The following is a 26,252-nucleotide window of genomic DNA, read 5'->3' on the forward strand; positions in this document are numbered from 1 at the left end:
AAGCAGCAGGAAGGATATGAAAAGTAGGGTTTTGAAGGATGAGTAAGAGTCCAACAGGAATGAATGCATATGCCAGCCAGTTCCAGGAAGAGTTCCAACTTATAATGATGATTTGTGGAGGACAAAAACCACAAAGGCTGGTTCATGGAGCAGGACCTTTACACGAGTCCAGGGCTCTGGGCATAGGGCTGTAGACAGTCTTCCAACTTTGGGAAAGTCGCTGAGTTCTTCACATAAACCCAGAGTGTCTAATCATACTTCATTCCAGAACAATGTTAGTGTCAGAAAACACCACTGCTGCTTGGCAGAAGAGAAACACATTCACAAGCAGCAAGCCAGTGCAAAGTCACTGAGTGTAACAGGAGCTTCTTTTCCAGTGCCCCTTGTTGATGGTCATCTGCCGGGCTTTTGTCTCCTCACCCATCCTCCAACCCTAGCCCTCTCTAACCTTGGTGCTAACAGACAACAATCCCAGACGGTACTGTCACTCACAAGCTAGCTCACCCTTCCGAGAATCTTCCCTCACACTGAGGGCAGGTAGGCTGTGACCGGCAGACTGCGGCACCGCTGAAAGATGGGCGTCTCCTTGGAGCCTTGGTCTCACTTTCTGACGCACTTGCGTCAGCTGCAGGTCCCTAGGCCTTGACAGGCAACAGACGGTATCCTCCATCCAGGCCGCAAGGCCAGGTAACTCCAGCTCAGACACCAGATTCAGCAAGGCCAGGACAGCGTATGATGCCAAGAAGACATCTGGTGTGCACTTGATGACCCAAAGGCCTACATGACTGACACTTGAGAAAGTGTCCCCAAACGCTGACCTCATCTGAGTTCACTGGTGGCCATGCTGGGCTCCTGACTCCTCCCCCACTTCTTAGTCTTGGAGGAAGATGAACACCTTCATCCCTAGGTCACCTGGCCAGGAATGGGCAACATCCTCTGCCCAAAATGTGTACTTCTATGAGCTGGCAGGGGCATGGGATCCTTGCAGAGTTCATGTGTCGTGTTCCCATTGGCTGAGGGAGCTGAGAGGTCACCAGGAGCCGGGTGTAGTAGCCACCAAACACTGCCAGCAGTTGCCGGGCCATCTCCTGAAAGAGTTGGGGGTTGGGGGTGAGAAGAAGCATGAGCCCTACAGGCAGACCTGAGGGTAAGGGAGTAGGCACATGAGAAGCCCAAACCATCATCCTACTCTAGGCCCAGGAAGGAGGCTCAATGGGAAGAACAAGCCAGACCAGCCGGGGGCTCTCAGAAGATGCAGCCTGGTACAGAACCCTGACTCGGAAACTCAGTGGCTCGAAGCCGTTGTAGCCTTGGCTCCATCATCCCCAAGGGGGCCTCGCTAATAAGACACACAAGGACTAAGGGTTCTGCTCAGAAGCAAACCACGCATTTAGCATGCCTGATGCCCTTGGTGCCATCCCAAACACCAGGAATGTACAATTGCAGGGAACTGGAGAAATGCCACTCCCATGCCACCTGCTTTCTGAAGACCATGAGTCTGTAAGGTCCATGAGGTCAGACCAACTCACTTAAAGAAAATCACAAATTGGGGCCAGATGGGGGCCAAGTGTCCCATGCTAGGAGACCTTCAGTCATACATGGTGCCTGATAGATACCTTTCTACCAGACATAGTAAGAGTTTGCTTATGAAAACTGGTTTACCACAGTAAATGAATGAATTAATTAAAATAAAATACTGCGCATGGAAGGAGGAAGTGGTCCCAGGTTCTGGAGAAGGCAGAAGGGAAGTTGGTGTGAAATGAGTGTGGGTCCAGTAGAGGAAGCATGCAGAAGATGGATGGTGATGAAAGCCATGTGACACACAACAGATGCACACATCTTACATAAATGGACAATTAAAGCAGAAAGAAGAAACTTCAAGTGGGATGCCATGCATTCTCTTAGCACACGTGGTCTCTTGAGTATCACTCACTGAATGACCAATTGGGAATGCAGGGAGGAGGCTTAAATCCCTCACTTGTGTCCAAAACATTGTGTGCTCCCTGGAGGCTGAGCGTGAGGAGCAGGTAATTATAACCAGGTGCTGAGCTCAAGGACACGAAGGAATCCCAGCTCCTCCCCCTGGCTCACTGGACAATCCCTGCCTGGCTGAGGGACTGTCTTCACTGCTAACATGTTCTGTGGAGAGGTGGGGCGAGGCTTAGGAGCAAAAGACTCTCAGTCCCCGCAGTAAACATCACTGGATCCATCAGCGGTATTACGTAGCAGAAGCCAGGCTCACTCCTACAATCTCGGCATTTGGAGGCTAAGACAGATGGGTTATTATGAAGTCAAAGCCAGCCTGGACTTCAGACTGAGTTCATGGCTAGCTTGGGCTACAGAGTGAGACTCTGCCTCAAAACAACATCAAAAAAACAAAAGCAGTTCATTCCAAATTGCTCCGCAGGACTGGCCTTTTCTTAAGTTGTCTTTTATGTTAGGCTAGAGGATATTGAAGATGCAAATAATGTACCTCTCACTAACCCAGACTGGCCCCATCAATTTAGTCCCAGATCAATAATAGAAGAACCCGTGCTCTACAGCCCAGCCAGCCCAGCTGGTGAACGGAGACTACGCAGGAGGCGTCTGCACTCAGCTCTCCTGTCTTCTCCTTTGCTCTGGGAGCCTGGCAAGTCTTGCTCTCCCCATCAAAGAAGAAAAAGTGAAGCAAACCTCAGGAATATGCTGAAGAATGCTTTGCAAGATAAAAATCTTTAAAAATGTGAGAGGTTGTTCTGACTACACCTGTCACAGACTGGGCTCTTCCAGACACAGATGATCTAGCTGCCCACAGTGAGGTTTAAGTAGACATTACATTTTCTCTAGCTAACTGATAAGCTACTTTCAAAACATTCATGCACACGCACACACACATACTTGACAAAAAATTATGTTTCTATGGGTTTAAGCAAATTGGAAAGAATAATTTGAAAAGCCCATATTTAATGGGTTATTACATGTCAAGTCAGACACATAGCTGCTTGAATAAAGCACGTTGCCTTATCAGTCTTCTCTGCTCTGAAAACATGAAGAGATAGATACTGCCGTTATTTTTTCTCTTAAATATCCCTGATGTGAAGCCCCAGACTCCCAGAGATGCAAAAGAGGAAGCCCGGGCTGGGCTGGATGGAGATTTTCTAAAGCCCTGGAATGGAAATGACCCTCAACACTCCAAATGTCACCTGAGGTCACTCCTACTGAATGTTCTCATAGTTTACAGGTCTGCCAGCAAGGAGCCAGACCACACACACAGCCCAAGAGCAGAGCCTGGCAGGGGCTGTGGGGCTGGTGAAACCAGAACTGAAAGTATTCACATAGATCCAAATGGTGACAAGGATTAAGTAGTTGGGTCTGTGAATGATGAATGGGTGATGATAGAGATGGACAGATGGATGGGTGGGTGGGTGGGGGGAGGTGGATGGACCGATGGATGGACCGATGGATGGACAGATGGATGGATGGACAGATGGATGGATGGACGAATACATGGATGGATGGATGGATGGATGGATGGATGGATGGATGGATGGATGGATGGATGGATGGGAAGATAGATGGACCGATGGATGGATGGACCAATGGACAGATGAATATAAGGATATATGGGTGGATGGATGAATGGATGGATATATGATGGATGGATGGATGGATGAATAGATGGATGAATAAATGGATAGGTGGATGCATGCATGAACAATGTTGGATAGTCAGATGACTACATAAACGTGTAATGATAATTGATCAACAGGATCTTTTTTTCTTTGAGACATGGTCTTCCTGTCTCAGCCTTAGACCTGCAATTCTCCAGCTCATGAGTGTTGCATTACAGGCAATGTCCAGCAATGGACATTTAAAAGTTTAGTATTTATCCAAACTGATGATAGGTTATAGCTCATCAACATGCAACAACCCTCACAGTGTAGCTGGCAACAAGAATGGCCAAGGTATTAAAAATGCAGCCAGAAGTCCCAGTAGGTACAAAACTAATTCCCTTGACTATGTTTTACTGGAATAAAGATGAAGCCTGCCATCCAGCCAGCCGGGAGGTTATGGGTTCACGCTCCAGGCTACATAGCAAAACTGTCTCAAAAAACGAAAGTGTCAGCAAACAATGACAATGAAGTAGAAGAAGAAGAGAAAGAGGAAGGAAGAAGGAGCAGGAAGAAGGGAGGGGAGGGGGGGAGGGAGGGGAGGAAGGAGAGGAGGAAGAAGGGAGGAGGAAGAAGAGGAGGAAGAGGAAGAGGAAGGAGGAGGAAGAAGAAAAGATAACCTTGACCTAGAAGATTTGAAAGGCCTCTAGCAACTCAGAGAAGCTATAACCCCAGGGCCTAAAGCCTGAGCCATCACTGGACCATGATCACATGGGGGCCCACAAGGGAGGACCTCACTGACCACCACAGCACCATTACCTCTGGCTCAGCCTCTGGAACAAGCTGATAGAGTTCAGTCTGTGTGAGTGGTCTCTCCTGAGGACCAGGAGTTCTGGGCAGGAGGGGAGAATCTTCCAAGTCCTCAGGCCTTTCCACCACGGGGCTCACTCCAGTCTCCATGACAACACATAGCTGGCTTAATCTGCTTCTCAGCAAGGACTACAAAGAAACAAGGAGTGCACAAGTATGTTCTAAGTCTGCAGGCTTTGACCAGCCAGAGAGCTCGACACTGACCTCAGTGAGCCACACCAGTGAGATCGCACTATTCCCCACAAAAGCAGGGTCCTGGGCAACTGCTGAAGGTCTCTGCCTCCATGCTTACATTTGGTCATCCCAGCCTGGAATCTGAGTGTCTATTGGGGGCTGTAGTGAACAAACTTAGGGACAAGCCCTGCCTGAAACCACAGGCTCTGGCCTGCCAGGAGCAGAATGACACCACAATCCTGACCTTAGGAGGTTGAGATCCCAGGAAATGGCTGATCCTAGGAAAGGAGCTGGCGGCCATCTTACCTCCTGACTCCTCTTCATTTCTTGGACATGATCGGACAAGAACTGCACACAGTTCTCCAGGTCAAAGTAGACAAACCAGAGCTGTGGAGAGAAGCAGCAGTGGCCTGACCTTGAGCTTCTAACCCCAAGACCATCCCCAGTTCCTCCCAGTCCTCACCCACCCTTTGATAACCACATGGCACACGTGCTGTCTGGCAGGAACAATGTGACTACAGCTCATCTGTATGGCTGGCAGACAGAAAAGCTGGTTGTACTGGGACTCAAACTCGGAAGAGAATGCCAGGTGGGCACACTACCACTAAGCCACATGGCCAACCAAGAAAAATGGCTTTGCAAGCAAATTCAGAATATGTCCAACCATGGACGAAATGGCTGGGCCCCATCTCCCACAGAGCATCCCAGAAGACTCCAACCCCCCTTGGCCATCACATGTCCACTGGGGTAGGGAATAGTACCTTTGCCCTCGGTAGGATGGGCACCACTCTGTCCTAAACCCAAATATACAAAGGAGAAAGTCCTCACAAATGGTATCTCTACTGCCAGGTTCAAGGCTGTCGATAAAAGTGTTCTCAGTGGAAGAATGCAGGTAAAAAGGCATCCTGGTCCATATCCCCAACTTCTCCTTCCACCTCAGCCTCAGCAGCCCCCAAGGTTATCCTTAGGCCAAAACCTTCCATGTCCATTGAGATGCCTTGATTATGCCACACACATGAGAATCAAGTTCTGCAGAAAAGTTGAACGCTGAGTCTAACACCTGCATTCACTACCTTGCTCCTTGCTCAGGGCGACTGATCCCAAAAACAAGGATCACAGCCCTCCTGTCAGATAGTCTCTTCCACCAGGCCACATGACTTTTTAAATCTTTTTATTGTTAAAAAAAATACTCAAACGTGCACAGGAGACGGGAACCCTCCACCATCTTGCTTTAACAACTTGCTGCATGCCCACCCCTGTTGACTGTCTCCTCTTCCCTTGCCCTGCACATCACCCAGCACCTGAGGATTCTGAAAGACCTCCAGACGCTGCAGCATCTCATTAAAGATGAAAAAAGCCGCTGTCTGAAAAGATGTCTCTTCATTAGTCATCAAACAACCACAAATTCAGCGACATTCCAGGGTCCCTCCTGTGTGCTGAAAGAGGTCCCTAGGAAGGAGTGGCAGACTCGAGAGACAACACATGTTCTGTATGAACTGCCAGGAACCTCGTGCCAATATCTCAGGCAAGATACCTTTACATGCCACACGAGCTATCCCAGGTGTGATCAGCTCCACAGAGCAAAGACCCCCGATTCCACCCAGAGAACACTGCCTGGCATGTGGAAGCTCTCAGCAAATGTCTGCCAGATGTGTAGAAGGCACGGCTTCTAGTTGTGTAGGCACACACTGGGCATCCCTGGCTTTCCCTTTGAAAAGGGCTGTGACCAATGAGGCGTACGCATGCCAAGAAGGCACAGCCTGAGCTGCGACCCAGCTCTGCTTCCTGGCTCTGTAGACTGTGTTCCTTCCCTAAGCCTCACTACCTTCAGTTGTGGACTAAGAATAACGTGCAGCCCTGTCATGCGAGAAGCAAGATGAGATCTCGCCGGGGCTATAGATAAGACTCTCAGCTGCACTGAGCACTGAGCAGAGGCAGCCAGGATCAAATCCAGCTTCAGCCATGTCCCGTGAAAGATGCCCTACTTTAAGATCCTCCAAAGGCTTTAGGGAAAGAGAAAACCACTGAGCCACACACGTGAGCCCTTAGCATCACACCAACTTCTCCAGGCTCATCTCTCCTCCCACGTCACTCAGTGCAGCCCTGGGCCACCATGAGCTCTCACTGTCCCTTTAAAGCCACTGTGTGCCTGTCATCCTATGGGTGTGTAAGCTCATACTGCACGAGGACTTTGGCTCCTACAGTGCTCAACTTCAGGATTCAGTACAGAGGAGGAATCCTCAGGGAGACAATGGAGCAGGGAAGAGGAGAGAGTCACTCACAGCAGCGCAGCAGACACTGGACCCCACAATGCAGACCAGGAGGATACAAGGCCACCTGCGAGCAGGCCAGCGGGAGACACGGTACCTGGATCACACTCTGGCATCCCTCCACGGTGTCTGTCACCCCCAGCAGCACGCGGTGTCTCAGAAGGGCTCCATTGGCAGCCACCAGCCTCAGGTCTGTGTTAGTGTTAGCCTAAAAGACAAGTGCCAGGCCCAAGGCTGACCTCCAAGACGCCAAGGAGTTCCTCAGCCCTGAACATCCCAGATGTCCCTCTCCCAGAGGCCACACAACCTTCAAGCTCAAGAGAACTCTATTTTCCTCTATGGTAAATTCAGTGTGAGAGCTTCAGCCAAAGCCCAGCTCTGCTGCTTCCTGGCTGTAGTGCCTGTGCCTCTCCATTGAGTCTTACTGGCTTAGGTTGTAGATTAAGAAAAAAAAAACACACCCCCACCTCCAGGGAGTGAGGAGAGTGCTCACTGAGGTGTGAAGGAAGCCTTTAGCCCAGGGCTAGGATGAAATCATAACGTAGTGGATATTTGAGGGAAGGTAAGGGACAGACAGTCTATTCTGTGTGGAGAGTCAGCTCTGTTAACAACACACCTACTTTTTTCTCAAGTTTAAGATCCCTGGGCCTCAGCTTTCAGCAAGTCATGAGTGAGACATGTTCTACGAAGCCATGTGCTAACAAGGCCCACTTCTAAAGCCCCCAGAAGAGTACCTGGCCCTTAGAGAAACTGTCTCCTTCTGCTCTCACCCAGAGCAGCCAATATCAAGTCTGCCACAGATGCTAAGGAGATCAGAGAAGGAAAAGGAGAGCAGGGCAGGACCCAGAGCGATGGCCTGAAGAAGAGACCCTCCAAGGGCCTTCGAAGGCAATTACGGGACCAGTCAAAGCCAAGGGTTCCCCAGAGCAGCAGGCCCCAAAGGAACCTGGAAATGTGCAGAGGCTGTTTCGTAGGGTCACACAGAGACTGACAGTGCTGGCTGGCACTCACTGAAAGAAGGTCAGGGTTGCCAGCGCATGAATGGCCCATGAAAAAATTCTATAGGCCAAGGGCATGTCCTCTGGTCTACCTGGGCATGGAAAAAGGTCACTGGACACGGAAGAGGTAGAAAATCTATCTAGAATTCTCCAGCCTGTCCTTTTAACTCTACTGCGCAGAAGGCTCTAGAGCTAGGGATGCTGAGTTGCACTCCGGGGTGGGCCTGAGGAAGTCTCAGCTCTTGCACCACTCTCCTTCCTGTTCTTGAGAGGCTAGTCACTCACCAAGTCAGAGTAGGAACCACAGAGAAAGCAAGAGATCTTGAGGCTCTTACAGACACTAAGTGATGCAGGGTTAATAATCCTGTGAGGGGCACGATCAGGAAGGACAGGTCTGTAGGATCCCAGCACTCAGGAAGCAGAGGCGGATGGATCTCTGTGAGTTCAAGGCCACCCAGGTCTACAGAAGAGTTCCAGGACAGCCAGGACTATTTCAACACCCTGTCGCAAACTAAGAAATCTCAGGGGCTTGAGGTCAGTGAGTGGAGATCTAACGGAAGACCTGAGGGGAGATGTGTGGCTGAGATTAGTTCCTAAACCTCTCCCTGAGCTATTCTTACTGGTAAATGACATCAACAACAGTAACAATTACAACTTACTGAGCATTTATGCTACGCCAAGTACGACTGTGAGTGCTTCCCACATAAACAGTCCTTTAATCCTCACAATCGCCCTACAACAGAGACAGAGTTATCAAGCTGTTTTCAGATGAGGAAACTGAGGTCCAGAAGCAATGCAACTCTGCTCGCCCCGGGTCACAGAGCCAACAAATCACAGGAGGATTCAGGTCCCGAACACAGAGCACAGTGGGTGCTCAGAGAATGGAGCTTGGTCCTAGGAAGATAGGGCCCTGGCAGGTTCAAGAGACCCAAGAGCATAGAGAATCACTTCTGGACTCTGCACTGAGGCCCTTGGCTGCACCCATGAGCAGAAAGCAGGCGCTTCTCTGTGACCTGTGTCTAGTACCTCACCTGGCACTCCCTTGCTTCACAAACCCAGCTGTGTCAGAGCAGAAGGGGTGCAGGAGGACACGCAGCCAGCAGGCACCCCTGAACCGGGAGAGCCATGGCGGCGTTGTGACAAACCTGCCAGCTCTCCTCACTTCTACCCCTTTGGGCTGAGAGCTTGCTTTCTCCTCTTCTCAAAAGAAGTATTTCCCAGCAGGAGCCAGAGGCTCAATTTATTTTCACAGACCAAGCACAAGGGTTACAAAGGCCTGAACAGAGCCCAGGGGTAGCATTATCTTGTCAGACTCGAAGCAAAGCCCAACAAAGATCCTTTCAGAATGATTAAGCCATAAAGTCCCAATTTGTCCCTGTGAACACAGGCATGAAATGGAATTTGGCAAATGAAGCCAAGCCAGGCAGGAGCGAGCACCTGCTAAGAACTTCAGAACAGCAAGCAGTGGTCCAGGGGCTCAGAACACAGGAACGGAGGTGCTTCTGCAGGCACCCAAAGACTGCGTCCTGAGCTGGGCAAAACCAGCCTACAAGATATCCAACCCCTTCCCAAACTGTGAGTGCACGGTTAGACAGCATAGTGGAGCAGAGCAGAAACTCAGCTGACCTTAGACTAGGGAGAGAGAAAGGGCCTTGCCATAGCCCAGTGAAGCTGGGAGAGGTCGAGAAGCAAATACACCCCCAGGAGCCCTTCCAGTTTCTGGCCCAGGGACACTCACACTGGACTCCTAACTACAGGATTTTAAGGAAACAGCCGCGCTGGATGCCACACACTGGGTGCTAAGAAGGTTACTTGGAATCTAAGCAGTCAAACCTTGAGTACTAGCCTGGTCACTTAGCAGCAGCGAGCCGGAAGCTGCTCCCAGAGCCTTTCTAAAGCCCTGCTCCCTATCTGTAAAAGCCTCTGGCCAGAGTCACAAGGCGTTACCATGGAAAGCCTTCGACAACCTACTTCCTGTGAGAAGTTTCGATACATAGCACAGGCATATTCAGACACTAACCTGGGAGTGAATGGTACAGTGAGCTGGGAGGCAGGGATCCTCTCTCCAAAGGACCAGGGATCATGTATGTGGCTCTGAACCTTAGCTCTTCACTTAAAATGAGGACAAGTTCCCTAACTCTCTAAGCTCACTGCCTGACTCTCAAGTGGCTACTGAGACTTAACCAAGTTCTGGTTGTCAGTGAATGACACCCCAAGAGAAACAGCACCACCTTTCCAACCCTCATCTCCAGCCCTGGTACTACAGTGAGGTGGGCTATAACCTTCTCTCCCTGCCAATCAAAATTTATTGTGCTGGTCCAGGGAGAGGTGTGTGAGCAAGCTCAGCTAGCTAGAATCCTGGCAGGAATGCTGGCCACTGGGAACTGCTCTCAAAACAGTTGGCAGCCGGGAAGAAAAAAATCACCAGCAACAACAATCTGCAGAACTGGGTAAGCAAAGAAAGAAGAGAGCAAAGAGCCTTTGCTCCTTGGCCAAGGGGCAAGTGACTTTGTACACCACATGCAACTGTCCCAGTGAGCAAGGCCAAAGCCACAAGGCCATCAGATAGCGAACTGAAAGCACTAAAGTGAGACAGAGTAACCTTTCAGGGGAGCAAGGGAGGAAAGGAGAAGTGAGGGGAGGGGAGAAAGAGCATGGGGGCACGAGCCAGTAACCTTTGCACTTATAGAAAGGATGAGTTTGGGGTCAACCGAGCCTACATAGCAAGGGTAGAAATGGTAAGAATCTGGTGTGTGTATGTGTGTGTTTGTGTGTGTGAGAGAGAAAGTGTGTGTGTGAGAGAGTGTGTATGTGTGTGTATGTGTTTGTGTGTGAGAGAGTGTGGGTGTGTACGTGTGCATGTGTGCGTGTGTGAGAGTGTGTATGTGAGTGCATGTGTTTGTGTGTGTGAGTGTGTGTGTGTAAGAGGGAGAGTGTGTGTGAGAGTGTGTATGTGTGTGTGTGCTGTGTGTGTGAGAGAATGTGTATATATGTATGTGTATGTGTGTGTGCACATGTGTGTGAGAGTGTGTATGTGTGTGTTTGAGTGTGTGTGTATTTGAGTTTGTGTGTGTGTGTGTGTGTGTGTGTGTGTGCGCACGCGCGCACGCATGTGTGGAAAAGAGCAGAAAATGTACAGCAGAGGACTTAGCTTCAAATATTTCTGTTAGTTATAGGTATGCAACCATGACGGTAGCTTAAAGAGCTGTTTGAGTTAGAACAAAGTATCAGACCACCCAGTGCTAGAAGGGAACAGACAGGGCCCCAGGCATCTCACCTTCCTCTGCTGCCTCTCAAAGACCAGCACAAGAGTCAGGGTCAGGCTGACAGCGGCCAGGGTCGCAAGCAGCACACCTGCCCACTGGTTGCCTAGGGCAAACATTTGGCTGGTGGAGTAGATGTTGGCCCACACCAACACATAGAACACCTGTAGAAGATAAGGACACCTGTAGAAGGCATGAAGCTGTCAGGGACAACAGCTCCACTCATGGGCACCCCTTTGGTTATCCCTGCCACCACTGGGGTCAAACAGCCTCCCAGGGGCCTGGAAGAAAACATGTCAAGCTGGGGATGGCTCCTACTCACTGCTTATTAGGTGAATCTTGACAATGGGCTGTAACCAGCCTAGCAGAAATGAAGACATTCTAAAGAGACACTCCTGTCTCTCAATCTGATTATCAGGCTGCAGAAACTATAGACTCCAAAGAAATGGGAATTCTGCTTGGAATCTCATGATGGGAAATGTCACACAGCTCTAGTAACATGTCAGACTGCCTTAAAGGCTGAGACTGAAGCCCAGAGAATGATGGGTAGGTGGTAGGCGGGGCCACATCCTGATCTGGCTGCTTAGATGTGTATGGCCTTGGCCTGTGTGTTTAAACTCTGCTCTCCCTTCAGGACCTCTGGAGTGTTTACCGAATCTCTTTGATGCTTTCCAATGTGGCCACATTGAGTAAATCTCCCCTTTCTGCATTCCACTTTGAATTTGGTTCTTTTAGTTGGCCCGTTGAAGATGGGTGGTTGAACCTGACTTGGGGTAAAGGTCGTGAGCCCTCAAGTTTGATAATGAGGTCAGTCACTCCTAAATCCTCCTCAGCCCAATTTCAAATGAAACACAAAAGGGCAGGACACTCTGGAAAGAATTCTGTGTCTAAACCCCACAGTAGCCCCTGCCTTGTAGTATGGCTTAGAATAAACTATGGCACCTCTCTACGCCTCAGTTTCCCCATCTATAAACTGGGAATAACCATGCCTACTTCTCAGGGCCTTTCCAGGGCTTAGAGGGTAACATTTTATAGCCTGGTACTTTTAGGGAGTTGTTAAAAACTGACTCCTCTTCCCCTTCTCCTGAAAGGTGGGAGGTGGAGGTCAGCTAGACCATGTGACCATGGACACATACAGAAGCCAGAGATCAGCCTGGCTAAGGGTTAAGCAGCAGAAGCTGGATAGTCTGGGCTCACACACAGTTTGGCCACAGACACACATGTTTCTGCATGTGCATATGAAGGCATAGGTATATGTTTCCAAGCATGTACACACACAGGTACATGCATGCATTTGTGTGTATGCACACTGTGAACAAAGAAGAAACCAAATCCCAGAGAGAAAAGTCTTGGCTAAGGACAAATGCTGAGTCGGGAGTCTGGTGCTCTATAGATTCCCAATCCCAACCCCCATCCTCTACTAACCCCTCCCACTTCAAATCCATGTCTTCGGTACTAGGCTTGCCCAGACAACTGGGTTTCTCATCCCCTTATATGCCTCAGGTCACACGACTGAATTTGGTATGCCTGAGGCCACGGTGGGGGCAATGCGGGCCTGCTTTACTACTCACCACAGCAAAGGCCAGCCTCATGGGCCTGGAGTTGTAGATGATGTACCTCCTCACTTGAGGCTCCAAAAGCGCACTCTCAGCCAAGCTCCTATACTGCTCAGCAGGGACCTATGCCAAGCAGGACGAAGAGGTCGTCAGTTGCAGGACAAAACACCCTCTACCTCCTTCCTGCCAGCAAGCAGTTCACAGGACTGCCCATGGGAGAAAGATAAGGCGCATCTAAGGCACCTCAGAGTGCAGACGAGGAGGCTCAGAGCATAGACTGGGAATCCTAGGGTAGGTCTAACTGCAGGAAGGTGACAACCTGAAAACCAGGGCAACCTGCAGAGGAACCACACAGCTGGACTCTCTCAGAACCTTCCAACAAGCATGGAGCAGCCTTGGGCAAGGCACAGGCCCTGAACCAAACTCTGTTCATGTCATTCAAGTATTGAGTGACTCAGAACCTTCCAAAGTCAGGGGTGTGCATGGAGGGTGCAGCCTCCTTGGCAGAGAAAAAAGCACAATGGCCCTGAACCAAACTCTGTCAGTGCCACCATCTGACACTCTGCTCACACTCGGGCCCTCTGACAATGCTGCCATCTGACACTCTGCTCACACTCCACCCACTGTCAGTGCCACCATCTGACACTCTGCTCACCCCACCCACTGTCCCACCATCTGAACTCTGCTCACACTCCACCCACTGTCAGTCCCATCTGACACTCTGCTCCAAAGTCAGGGCCACCATCTGACACTCTGCTCACCTCCACCCACTGTCAGGCCACCATCTGACACTCTGCTCACACTCCACCCACTGTCAGTGCTCCATCTGGGTCCTCTGCACACTCCACCCACTGTCAGACCATCTGACACTCTGCTCACACCCACTGTCAGCATCTGACACTCTGGTCACCACCATCTGACACTCTGCTCACTGTCTGTTAATGCCACCATCTGACACTCTGCTCACACTGGGCCCTCTGTTAATGCCACCATCTGACTGCCATCTGACCCCACTGTCAGTGCCACCATCTGACACTCTGCTCACACTCCCCCTCTGTCAGTGCCACCATCTGACACTCTGCTCACACTCCACCCTCTGTCAGTGCCACCATCTGACACTCTGCTCACACTCACCCCTCTGTCAGTGCCACCATCTGACACTCTGCTCACACTCACCCCTCTGTCAGTGCCACCATCTGACACTCTGCTCACACTCACCCCTCTGTCAGTGCCACCATCTGACACTCTGCTCACACTCCACCCACTGTCAGTGCCACCATCTGACACTCTGCTCACACTCCACCCCTCTGTCAGTGCCACCATCTGACACTCTGCTCACACTTCACCCCTCTGTCAGTGCCACCATCTGACACTCTGCTCACACCCACTGTCAGTGCCACCATCTGACACTCTGTCACTCACCCCTGCCACCATCTGACACTCTGCTCACACTCCACCCTCTGTCAGTGCCACCATCTGACACTCTGCTCACTCCACCCTCTGTCACCCCTGTGCCACCATCTGACACTCTGCTCACACTCACCCCTGTCAGGCCCCATCTGACACTCTGCTCACACTCATGTCAGTGCCATCTGACACTCTGCTCACACTCACCCCTGTCAGTGCCACCATCTGACACTCTGCTCACACTCCACCGTCAGTGCCGCCACCTGACACTCTGCTCACACTCAGCCCTCTGTCAGTCCTGCCATCTGACACTCACCTCACACCCACCCCTGCCAGTGCCACTGTATGACACTCTGCTCACACTCACCCCTGTCAGTGCCACCATCTGACACTCTGCTCACACTCCACCCCTCTGTCAGTGCCACCATCTGACACTCTGCTCACACTCCCCCCTCTGTCAGTGCCACCATCTGACACTCTGCTCACACTCCACCCACTGTCAGTGCCACCATCTGACACTCTGCTCACACTCCACCCCTCTGTCAGTGCCACCATCTGACACTCTCACATGCTCACACTCTGACACTCACCCCACTATCAGTGCCCTCTGTCAGTGCCACCATCTGACACTCTGCTCACACTCCACCCACTGTCAGGCCCCATCTGACAACACCACCCACTGTCAGTGCCATCTGACACTCTGCTCACCCACTGTCAGTGCCACCCCACTCTGTCAGTCAGTGCCACCATCTGACACTCTGCACTGGCCCCCTGCTCCACCATCTGACACTCTGCTCACACCCCCTCTGTCCACCATCTGACACTCTGCTCACACCCCCCTCTGAGTGCCCACCATCTGACACTCTGCTCACACTCACCCCACTGTCAGTGCCACCATCTGACACTCTGCTCACACTCGGGCCCTCTGTCAATGCTGCCATCTGACACTCTGCTCACACTCGGGCCCTCTGTCAGTGCCACCATCTGACACTCTGCTCACACTCCACCCACTGTCAGTGCCACCATCTGACACTCTGCTCACACTCACCCCTCTGTCAGTGCCACCATCTGACACTCTGCTCACACTCACCCCTCTGTCAGTGCCACCATCTGACACTCTGCTCACACTCCACCCACTGTCAGTGCCACCATCTGACACTCTGCTCACACTCACCCCTGTCAGTGCCACCATCTGACACTCTGCTCCACTCCACCCACTGTCAGTGCCACATCTGACACTCTGCTCACACTCCACCCTCTGTCAGTGCCACCATCTGACACTCTGCTCACACTCCACCCCTGTCAGTGCCACCATCCATCTGCTCACCCCTCTGCTCCATCTGACACTCTGCCCTGTCAGTGCCACCATCTGACACTCTGCTCACACTCCACCCACTGTCAGTGCCACCATCTGACACTCTGCTCACACTCACCCCTCTGTCAGTGCCACCATCTGACACTCTGCTCACACTCACCCCTGTCAGTGCCACCATCTGACACTCTGCTCACACTCAGCCCTCTGTCAGTGCCACCATCACACTCACCCCTGTCAGTGCCACCATCACACTCTGCTCAGCCCACCCACTGTCAGTGCCACCATCTGACACTCTGCTCACACTCCACCCACTGTCAGTGCCACCATCTGACACTCTGCTCACACTCACCCCTGTCAGTGCCACCATCTGACACTCTGCTCACACTCCACCCACTGTCAGTGCCGCCATCTGACACTCTGCTCACACTCCACCCACTGTCAGTGCTGCCATCTGACACTCTGCTCACACTCACCCCTCTGTCAGTGCCGCCATCTGACACTTTCAAGAGTCCCAAGCACTAAGGGCACAGAACTTCCTGTCTAAACCAGAGTGTCTGCAGAGCACACAAGCCCTATAGAATAGGAGCCACCAAAGGCTGAAGCCGCTTAAGAATTCCATCTAGACATGGGACACCTCAGGGACTTGTGGGTGATGGAGCTTGCCAGTGATGTGAGCCTAATGGTCTAAGTTCATTCCTCGGAATCCAGAGTAAGGTAGAGGGAAGGAGCAGACTCCAGAGTTATCTTCTACCTTCCACACATGAACCCTGGAGCATGCATACACACAAACATACACACACAAACACACACATGAACATGAACACATGAACACACACACACACACATACACACACACGTATCCCCCCACCAACATATACATGATAACAATTATCGTCATAAGTACAATTCCACAAAAGCAGAAAACTGTCATCTAAGAACATAAAACAAAAATCACACAAGCTCTTCACTAATCTCAAGACAATAACTTAAGGAAGACGTGGAGTTTGAGGAGATGGTTCAGCGTGTGACTCTGCTGCCCAAGCATGAGGACTTGGGTGTGGATTCCTAGCATCCATGTTAGCTAGGTGCTTTGGGGAAATGCCTGGCAGCCGATGAGGTAGACCAGCAAGCTCCCGTTCAGTGTCAGACCCTGTGTCGATAAACAAGCTGGAGAACAGACCAGGGAGACACAGTAACCTCCACGAGTACAGGCACGCACATATAAATGCATGCACGTGCACAAGAAAGGAAGGGAAGAAAGAAAGCAGGTAGAGAGAAGAGAAGAGGAGCTTGTCTGGAGCAGGAGGCTCAGTGCTGTCTGGAAAGTCTTTCGTGGCAGCATGTTAAACTCAGAAAGCTTTGGGCTGTACTGAGCTACCTGTGATTTCCTGGCCAGCCCAGGGAAGATTTTAAGGGAGAGAGCCACACCATTGCCCTCCACACCGACACTGAACGCTAAGAGCCTGCTGCATCCCGGAACATCTGCAAATGCTCCTTGTTATCACACAGGGAATCCTGATGGACGTCCTACAGAAGAGGCATGAACATCACCCTCTCTTGCAGACAGAAGTGAAGCACAGAGAAGTTAAGTCTCCTGCCTAAAGTTGCACAGGCAGCGAGCAACAAGCCTGGATCCCATATCCGCACAGTGGGTCTGTGGGATTTAGGCCTGGATTCCCTATTAGAAGGTTACCACATCCATTATGTAGTAACTTCATGATCTTTCACAAATGCAGTTCTCTCCCCTAGAATGCCTTCCTCCCTCCTACCCAGCATACTTGAATTTATCCTTCAACCACCCTGTCAGGGCCTAGTCTTCCATGAAGTTTTTGTGGCCACCCACACAGGGAAGTTCAAAACTTCCTCCTATGCCACCAGTGCTACGTATGGTCCTCTGCTGTGGCATCCGTGTCTGGCTGGCCTTGCTTACCTGACCCACGTCTGGCTCCTGCTGGGCAGTGCGAGCACTGAACAGTTTAGCCAGCTCAGGACCTAGACACAGTGGCCACCCCAACACATACATTCTGAGTTAACACGCTGGGAAGAAAGGCTATCTCTAATGTTTTTTTTTTGTTTTTTTTTTTTCTATGCACAAGGCCATAGCCAGATCAGGTAAAGAGTTAAGGAAATGTTTGTGAAGAGATCGATGGGTGGACAGATGCCAGGTGGACAGACAGAAGAGCACAGACTCAATCGGCCAGCACTCACCTGAATGCCCCAGGCCTGCAGCTGTTCTTCTGCAACTCTCAGGTCAAAGGAGATGGGTGCACAGGTGTTGTCGATCCGGAGGACTGAGAGGACCTGGCCGTTGTGTAGCTCTGTAAGCAGACCAGAGCATCAGTGAGCCATGCAAGGAGAGCTCTGCAGGAGATCAGAACTGAAGGCATCTACCTCAGGTTGGGAGCACCTTCTCATGATGAGGGACATGGTAGCCGTTCCTAATCCCTAAGGACTTAGCTTGACTGGGAAGCCCTCAAGAAGCAGAACTCAGGCCCATATAGGTTAACTACATAGTTTAAAACTTCCAAACACAAAAAGGCATCCCACAAAGAACGCATGGCAGGAGCCCAGTGTCACACGGCATACGTAAATGGAGACTGAACAACCAACTCCATTAGGGGCCTGGTGAGGTAGATGTTTAGTCAAGTTCTGAACTCAAAGTTTTGCTGAATAATTTAAGTCCCAGCAAGGTGCCAAATATCAGACTTGAATAGTTACCTTGAAACACCAGTCCCCAGATGGCCACTCCTTCATCCTGACCTGTGACTTTGCTGCTGGCCAGGGTAAAGAGTAATAAGCAGGGCATAGGTCAGCTGGTCTCAAGCAGGGACAGCAGCCTGTATTATCACCCCACTAGGGCTGATGGAATCACAATGGTCCGTAAGAGGAAGCAGGGCACCAACACCTTTGCTAGCTTGTCCACAAGCAAAGTTGTACCACTGGGAAGGGGAAGGACACAGAGCCTTGTCTAGAGTTCCCAGACAGGACCAGGGTCCTACAGTGCCTCCACTGTGAGCTCAGGAAGAGCAGAGTTAGACTTCTGACTGCAGAATTGCAGGGATGCCACAGTGGCTTTCAAGCCTGGGCTAAATGTCAAACAGCCTCTGAATTCATGTAGAGCCCTCCAGCACACTCAAACATTAACCTTACCCCCCACCCCCACTGTCTCGTTTGCACACATGTGTGTGTGTGCATGTATATGCGTGCATGCGTGTGTGTGTGTGTGTGTGTGTGTGCGTGCGTGTGTGCACGCTCACGCAATTGTTCAATTATTTCATCAGGCTTTTGTTTGGACCATACTTCCATGCTGGTCTGTTCATCACAGGGCTACCTTAGCTGGCTTAGTGCCTTGCATATATGTGACACATAAATGAATTAGTATGTCAGGGCCTCTAACCCTCAACCTTGATAGATAATCCATAACTTGGATCCAGAGGGGAGTGCACCAACAATCTTACGGATTCCTTCCATTCCATAAACTCTAGGTCCTATCCAAAATGGCTTTCAATTTTGGCCTCTCCCCTCTCTTTCTGAAAGGACTGTGGTACACAGAATAAACACAGGTCAGCTCTTGAGGTAAACTTGCAAGGTCAACTGTTTCCTTTCCTACAGATGGTCACAGCCACTGCAGGAGACAGTGGACCATGCAGATGACAGTCTGGATGCCATCTCAAATGGGTGAACTACTAGGCCCAGTGAGGTCATTAATTTGGAAGCGAGCTGGTTAGAGCTCAAAAGTCCTGAGAAGACAACACTAAGCCTTTTAGCCTCCCATACCAGATAGAAGTATAAGATTAAACTGAAGACTACCGGAATGGAAGGGGTGCAACAAAGGGAGCAGCTAAGGAGACCCTCATTCAAGAGCTAGAGCCCCCACTATGTGCTTGCTCCGAGAGTCCTAAGAGGTGGATGCTATTCACAAGGAAACAGCAGCCGAGCCTCCGGAAAGCAGAAAAGTTTAGGTTGACTTGAGGGTAGGGAGATAGAGCAAGCAAGAGGAAGAGACAATGACCAAACCACAGCTATCATTCAGTGGGATCTCCCATCGGCTCCCTCTTGCCACAGAGGATTAGCCTCCCCCAGGAGACTCTGGAACCTTCAGCCAGCCACACCCTGGGCTTCACAAGCACTGGCCCAAACACCACAGAAACCTTTCACACGGTCTCTTGTTTGCCTTTCTATGAGGAGTCCCCGGATCTCTGTACTTGGAAATGCTTGCTTTACATCTAGGCTAAGCAAAGCCGAGAGAGAAGGGGGAGGAGTATATGGAGACTGAACAAAGAGGCAAGGGGGGCTTGCTAGGATTTGGCAGAGTGATGCCATTCAAGTCCTGAAGGAAAAAATACTGCATCCCATCCCATTCTATAGCAGCATGTACAAGAATTTAAATTGTTTTCTTAATGACACAGTCATAAGCCCCTCTGTGCAACCCTCACATTCCTACAGAACACCCACAGTTTTCAGTATTATTTCTCCTTGCTGCACCCAGCTACCGTCCACGCCTTCACTGACCACCACACTGACTGTGTCTCCAATGGAGCAGGTCTCCTGCTGGCTCTGCAGACACAGCAAGGGTGAGACGATGCAGAGCCCTATCCTCTCTGAACTTCCATTCTTGTAGGGAGGCCAGATACTCAATAGTTATCACCCAGATACCTAGTATACTCAATAAATTCTGCAGGGAGAATACACCAGAAAGTCCTGACTAAGGCTAAGCCACCAAATAATTTGTTGTAGGAAAGACGAATGGAGGCCTGAAGGATAACTGAAAACTGAGTACCAAAAAGCATCATTGGTTGAAAGGAAGGAAGGAAGGAAAAACCCATCACGTGCAAAGGTCCTGAGACAGAATGCTCTACAAAAAGACAGCAGGAGGAACCAAAGCTGGCCTGGTAAATGGCGGATCTTCATGCTATGTACACTGAGAAGCCCTGAGGCAGAATGTGCCAGCAAGATACACATCTGGAAAAGGTTCTCTGGTGGGTAGCAGAGAAAATGGAGCTAGGCGGTGGCAGTCAAGCTTAAGGTAGTGACAGGAGGCAGTGACAGTGAGAATGCGGTAGAAATGATAGAGAGTGGCCTCGTGCTGAATGACAAAGTCAACCAGCTCCATAGAGACCCCAGTTACTAAGTGTTGGAGCTCAGCACAGAATGGCACTCGGTGAGGAGGAAAGGGGGGGAGCCGGTTGTGGCCTTACCTTCCCCCCAGCCAGGAGGGTTCCCCTGAGGCAGGGTGCTGCAGCCCAGGGTGGAGGTGGGCAGAGGACCAGCTGCCCCACCAGGATCTGAGGGAGGTTCACAAGCCATGGCAGACAGACAGCGGCTCTAGCTTCTACTTCCTGTTTCTAGGGGTGCAGTTCACACCGGGCAGCGTCTCACCTCCACTTGCCTATGAGAAACAGCAAAAGAAAGAAGTTGAGCAGGGGCTCCCTGGCCCTCTGTGAGGCCAGAGTTGCTAAAGGCAAGGGAGGACTGTCAGGAGGCTAAATGCTGACTTTCCGATCTTGCGGAGGAAATTTCTCGGAGGGAGAAGAAGGAACTAAAACCTTCCTCAGGCCTCTGCTGAGAATTCCCCTACTAACATGGGGTCTTCTCCAGCTCAGCCACACCAGGCGCCTCACATTCCTTCCTGAGATGCCCAGGCAAACAAGCGTGAGGCAGGTTATGGGAAGGCCTGTTTACATACACAGCTCCCTGTGAGGCTCTGCAAGACGCACAAACCGAAACCAGGGAACAGGAAACACAGATTACACGCAACAAATCCTGACACCCATGAAGAGGAGAAGTAGCAGACAGTCTGGCTTCATTCCAGTTCTCTAGAGAGGAGAGGTCCAGGTTCAGGATTCACACTGTGGCCCCACCGCCTCCTACTTGCGTGAACTTGGATACATCGCTCATCCTCAGAGCTTCGAATAGGCTTCTTCAAATCTATCAGACCTCCCCACAGAGGCCCACTACCAAGAATCGATGGACGGAGCAGGGGAAGGCCATGGGGAACAGAGATCACACCCCATGAATATTAGCTCTTTAAATCCTTCAAGGGCAGTACCCTAAAGGCAGAGGCAGATCAACATGGTGAGCTCCAGGCCAGCCAGGGATACACAGTGAGACAAACAAAACAAAAAATAAAACCACTCTCAGTCCAGCCTCATGACCTGTGCTGAGAATCCCAGAATGCACAAGGCAGAGACAATAGGATCAAAAGTTAATGCCAGCCTGCGCTATGCAGTGAGTTTCAGACAGGTGTAGGCTATCAGGGAAGGAAAGAAAAAAAACCCTCCTTTTAAAAAGAAAGGTATTTCTCCTGGTGTGACCGTTTACAGACAGCTGAAGACCGGTTACTGAAGCCAGAGTTTGGTCTCTGGGGCTCTCAGGTGTGCAAAGCCAGCATGGAAACACAGGCAGCTAAACGCTTGTCTGAGAAAGGACCATGAGGAGAGCAAGCTTTGCATTTAGCGCTGCAGGATCCTGGAGGCACAGCCAACGCTGCCAGCCTCCCTCCCTCCCTCCGGTGGTCCACAGGCACAGCAGGCCATCCCTTCAGCCGCTTTCATCAGCCAAAGTGGGGATGCTCCTCATGGGGGCTTCCTGGCTGACTTCCTGAGCCGCCAATCTGCTTCAACCCGTGACATGTGTCCCATGAAAAACCATGTTCCATCAATGCCATTCATGGCACGTCAGTCCTGCAGAAAGTCCTCTAGACATGTGGGGGCCAGTCCTCTAGAACATTCATCTTGCTACCAAGGAAGGTGACGTTGGGGAAGTTAGGAAACATCCAGATGACACAGACCTGCTGGAATCCAAACTGGCCCCACCCCACTGCCCACTGACCTTCAGGGAGGCACTGAGCCTTCTGGCCTCTTCGCTGTGTAGCTCAAGGCTTCAACAGGAGCAGCTGCACGAGGCTGGGATGACCTGCAAAGTGGGAGTGTGGGGATTCCTGTTCGGAACAGAAGGATCTGGGGTCAGGGGGATGACTCCGCAGGTAAAAGCACTTGCTGCACAAGCTCTGGTTCCCAAGTTCTACCCCAAGGTGCCCCCATAGAAAAAGCAGGTGAGGAGGCAGGAGTGTCTACAATGGCAGTGTTCCCCTGGTGTTCAGTACTCTGCCCACAGCCCAGGTTCCGTTCTTTCCTCAACATGGTTTTCCTGTTTCATGGTCAAGACATGCTCCTTCCAAAGCTATCAGTCGAAGGAGAGTTGTAGAAGATTCTAGCATGTGGCTCCAGGGTCTCAGCCCACAGTACCCGTGCTCTCATACCTGTGGGCCTGGTCTGGCTTCCTTGCAGCTAATTCATGAAATTACCTTTGAGTGGATCAGAAGAAAGCATGTTTCCTAGACATGATACAGAAACAAATTCCAGTCAGCCTGCAAGACTTTTTTTTGGTTCTTTTTTTGGAGCTGGGGACCGAACCCAGGGCCTTGCGCTTCCTAGGCAAGCGCTCTACCACTGAGCTAAATCCCCAACCCCACCTGCAAGACTTCTAATGGGACAACAGGGTCTCCTCGTCCTCAGCCCAATTCACAACAGCAGTCTCAAACAAAGAAGTACTTACCAGCCTACTTTATCGTACCTCCTCTTTCTAAACACCCAAAAGGCACAAAAACCGTGAAACAGATGCAAGGTTGTGCTCCCCCCTGCTGCCTCTGATCAACTACTAGGCCACCAGGCAGATACAACCTTGACATCTGTACTCCTGGCGGAGGACTCAGGCCCTCTCAGAGCCTCACAGTACTGGAGTGTTCAAAAGGCCGGGAGGAGCTGACACAGGCTGGAGTTGCTCAAGCCTGAGGCTGCACAGAAGGATCCACTGGTTGCAAAATCCCACAAAAGCAGCATTGTGTTGGGGGCAGAAATCACAACACCCACATCAGCCCCCTCAGCTGCCCACAGAGAACCAATCAGCAGAGCCACACACCCAAGGTTGTGTGTGTTGGCTAAAAGTAACCTGCCCAGCCCAACTACTTCCCATCTGGGTGGCCTTGAACAAGGTACTCTCCTTTGCCTCTGTTTCCCAGAGAGGAGACAAGGACAGAAACTTAGGATTGTCCTATGGTTCCATTTTCACAAGATTCACACTTAGAAAAAGGTTGATTACTGCAAGAAGGCAGTAACCGAAAACGTTCCCTGAGAAGCCTCTAGGGTCAGACCCTGGACTGTAAAACCAGGAGTACAACATGAAGCGTTTGCTCAGCCCTCCCCTTCAGGAATCACCATCCTCTGGGGAAAATGCACTGAGAGAGAACTGCCAGGGAGGTGAGGAGGAAACCGGGCAGCAAAGGGAAGCAACTTCGATAGAGGACGAACTAGATGTTCCTAGGCTGAACCAAGGAGGAGACTGAAAGGAGCCATGCAGAACTAAATGGATTTGAACCAGAGGTCAGGATGGGTCCAGCCCCACCCCCACCCCCCTGTAGATCCTCACCCAGCAATGAAGCTACAAGGCTGAGAGGGTGCAGGCAGGACCCCAAGGGAAAATGCTAACCATTTACCACCCCCCTCAGCCCCGCTCCAGTCTTCAGCACACAAGTCAGGGAGCCCTACACGAAGGTAAGCAAAGCCCAGAGGGAGCAAGTGCCTGCTGAGACTCCTGACAGTCCCTTTGGGAACCCGCCTTGCAGCCAGATTTTCCAGTCGCGGTCTGTGCAGACTCAAGCCCCCAGAGGTGCTAACTCTGCATAGTGCCTGCCAGCCTCACCAACAACTGAGCGCCTAACATATCCTGAAAGGAAAGAAAAAAAAAGGCTTTCCTTCTTCTAACTCAGCTTCGTTAATAACACTGCAAGTCCAACACATCAGAGAAGCAGCAGTCCCCAAAAGTTTAGGGCAGAAAAACCTGGCTAGACAAGGAGTCCAAACGCCCCATTTCAATGATGAGAACATTAAGCCCCGGAAGAGAAAGCTGACTATCCAAGGTCAGGGAGCAAAACCCGGAGGGAGCCAAAACAGAAAGCCGGCTCGGCGCCGCGCGGCCCGGCGTCTCCCACCGTACCTGGCCTCGGCCTTAGGCAGCTGGCTCCCGGGTCTCTGCCCTCTGGCCTTAGGGTTCCTTCACCCCAGAAATCACCCGCCCTGCCCTGCAGATCCCACGCCTGACGCGTGGGGCGGGAAAAGGTCACCCGAGCCTTAGCGGAGGGACGCGCACGCAGGCCCCGCGGCCCCAACCCCCGAGCGCGGGCGCGCGGGCTCGCGAGTACGCGCACGGCCCGCGCACACTCACCGCCTAGCTGCCGCCCGAGGACGCGCAGGGTCGAAGGTTCCACGCCCTTTCTGCGCCGCGGCGTCCGGGCGCCGCCGCCCCCGCCGCCCCCGCACGCCCTTCGGGCGCGCCACCCCAGCCGGTCTCTTCCGCCGAATTACCCCGTAGGGGGCACGTCTCTCAGGCCGAGCCCGGAGCGTTTCATCAGCCACGCTCCCCCAGGGCGCCAGTAGGAGCCCTGTGCCCGCCACGTGCTTGAGATCTGGGCTTGTCCCTGCAGTGAAGGAGCGGGGTGGGGGGGCCTGTCCCGAGTGACACGGTCATGGGATCTGATGCATGAGGCACACTCGGGACCAGAAGTTTCTCTATAGGCTTGTTTTTAATGAAAAACGATGTTCAGTATTGAAAGCGTCGGTGTAGTCCCCACTTCTTAATTGTCTGGTAAATTAAACTTTGTGTCTGCGTTTTCTTTAAAACTAGTTATGACTGTGCCATGAAATTGTGTGAAATTTCAACAAAATAATGTATGAGGTGTTCAAAAACCCACATTTGTTCACCCTGCTCCTTAAGATTTAAGAGGATCTGTGATGGTCTGCTTCTTTTTCCAAGTGAATCACTAGTCTTGGGTTCACCTTGGTTGGTTGGTCTGACACCAACAGACCTGGCTAACCGCGTATACTTTTCTTTGGAGTGCATGTTTATATATAAAGGGAGCAGATTCTATTAGCCACCAAACACTGTCTTTTAACAAAGACCCTGGGTACTTAGTTGCTGCACCAATGGCCTTGTTTCTTTTTAAGGGGATCAGATGCATACGTGGTTCTCACCCTCGCTTGCAGGAAGGACTAGGACAGTACAGGCCTCTCTACAAGTGGTCTTCCACACACAGAGAAACACATACACACTTCTTCGTTCAACAGTTACTATGAAACTCTTGAGGACTTCCACAGGACTTACATATGCCTGCAGGATGTTTCAAAGCAGCAAGAAAGAATTGAAAAGCCAAATTAGCATATCCCATGCAGGTGCCCCTGGGGACAAGTGAGGATCAAGAAGGCAGGCTGCTGAAAACGAAGTTATCTGTGAGCAAATCAGCGCTGAGTACCTGCTCAGTGCCAGCATTGCCCTGGGCAGTAGAGAACAGTTCATGGAAGCTTTTTGTGTAGTATGATCAACTTGCTAATACTAATTTAGAGGCCTGGGAACAAAAGACCCAAGGGTGCTGAGACTTCTAAATGCTGACGGGCTATTGAAAAAGAAACAGCAACAAGCTGCGGCCTAGCCCCACCCCCGCCCCGCCTCCAATCCCGCCTCTGAAGCAACCCTCCTCGGTGACAACAGAGATGCCCTTCTGCCTTTCCAGCAGTCTCACTCTCCACGCTCCAGCAGTTTTATGCTGACCCATCAGCCGAACCCATCAGGATTCGGAAAGCTTCGGACAGAGCTGCACTAGTGCACTATGTAGCAGCCTGGGCGCTTGGGCAGCTCTGCCCTCTCATTCAGGAAAGTCAGTGGCACCTGCTGACGTCAAGGGTCAGACGTCGAGCTTACAAAGTGTTCTGACAAGCAAGGTGCACCCTTGCAGCAACACAAGTATCTTACCTGAAA

The 26,252-nt window shown here is 51.2% G+C and overlaps 1 protein-coding gene across 1 annotated transcript; it reads right to left on the reverse strand.

Moving 5' to 3' along the window:
* Positions 1–699: 699 nt before the first annotated feature.
* Tmem268 (transmembrane protein 268) lies at positions 700–24,552 on the reverse strand. The gene is made up of 10 exons (XM_032902997.1): positions 22,918–24,552; positions 22,275–22,812; positions 20,642–20,832; positions 17,652–17,761; positions 12,737–12,844; positions 11,180–11,329; positions 7,002–7,112; positions 4,941–5,021; positions 4,410–4,589; positions 700–1,088 (listed from the first exon to the last, which is right to left on the reverse strand). Exons 3-10 carry the CDS (start codon positions 20,748–20,750, stop codon positions 909–911), a joined length of 1,029 nt encoding a protein of 342 aa, XP_032758888.1. The 5' UTR covers positions 20,751–20,832; positions 22,275–22,812; positions 22,918–24,552; the 3' UTR covers positions 700–908.
* Positions 24,553–26,252: the final 1,700 nt, after the last annotated feature.

This window comes from Rattus rattus, chromosome 1 (assembly GCF_011064425.1).
Source record: "Rattus rattus isolate New Zealand chromosome 1, Rrattus_CSIRO_v1, whole genome shotgun sequence".
NCBI lineage: Eukaryota > Metazoa > Chordata > Mammalia > Rodentia > Muridae > Rattus > Rattus rattus.

What these genes read in the sequence shown, in the direction of transcription:
- Tmem268 (XM_032902997.1), bottom strand. Translation starts at nt 20,750, where the DNA reads ATGGCTTGTGAACCTCCCTCAGATCCTGGTGGGGCAGCTGGTCCTCTG. An exon ending in TGAGGCTGGCCTTTGCTGTG is followed by an intron (nt 11,330 to 12,736) that starts GTGAGTAGTAAA and finishes TATCTTCTACAG; the next exon opens with GTGTTCTATGTGTTGGTGTG. An exon ending in AAATGAAGAGGAGTCAGGAG is followed by an intron (nt 4,590 to 4,940) that starts GTAAGATGGCCG and finishes GTTTCTTTGTAG; the next exon opens with TCCTTGCTGAGAAGCAGATT.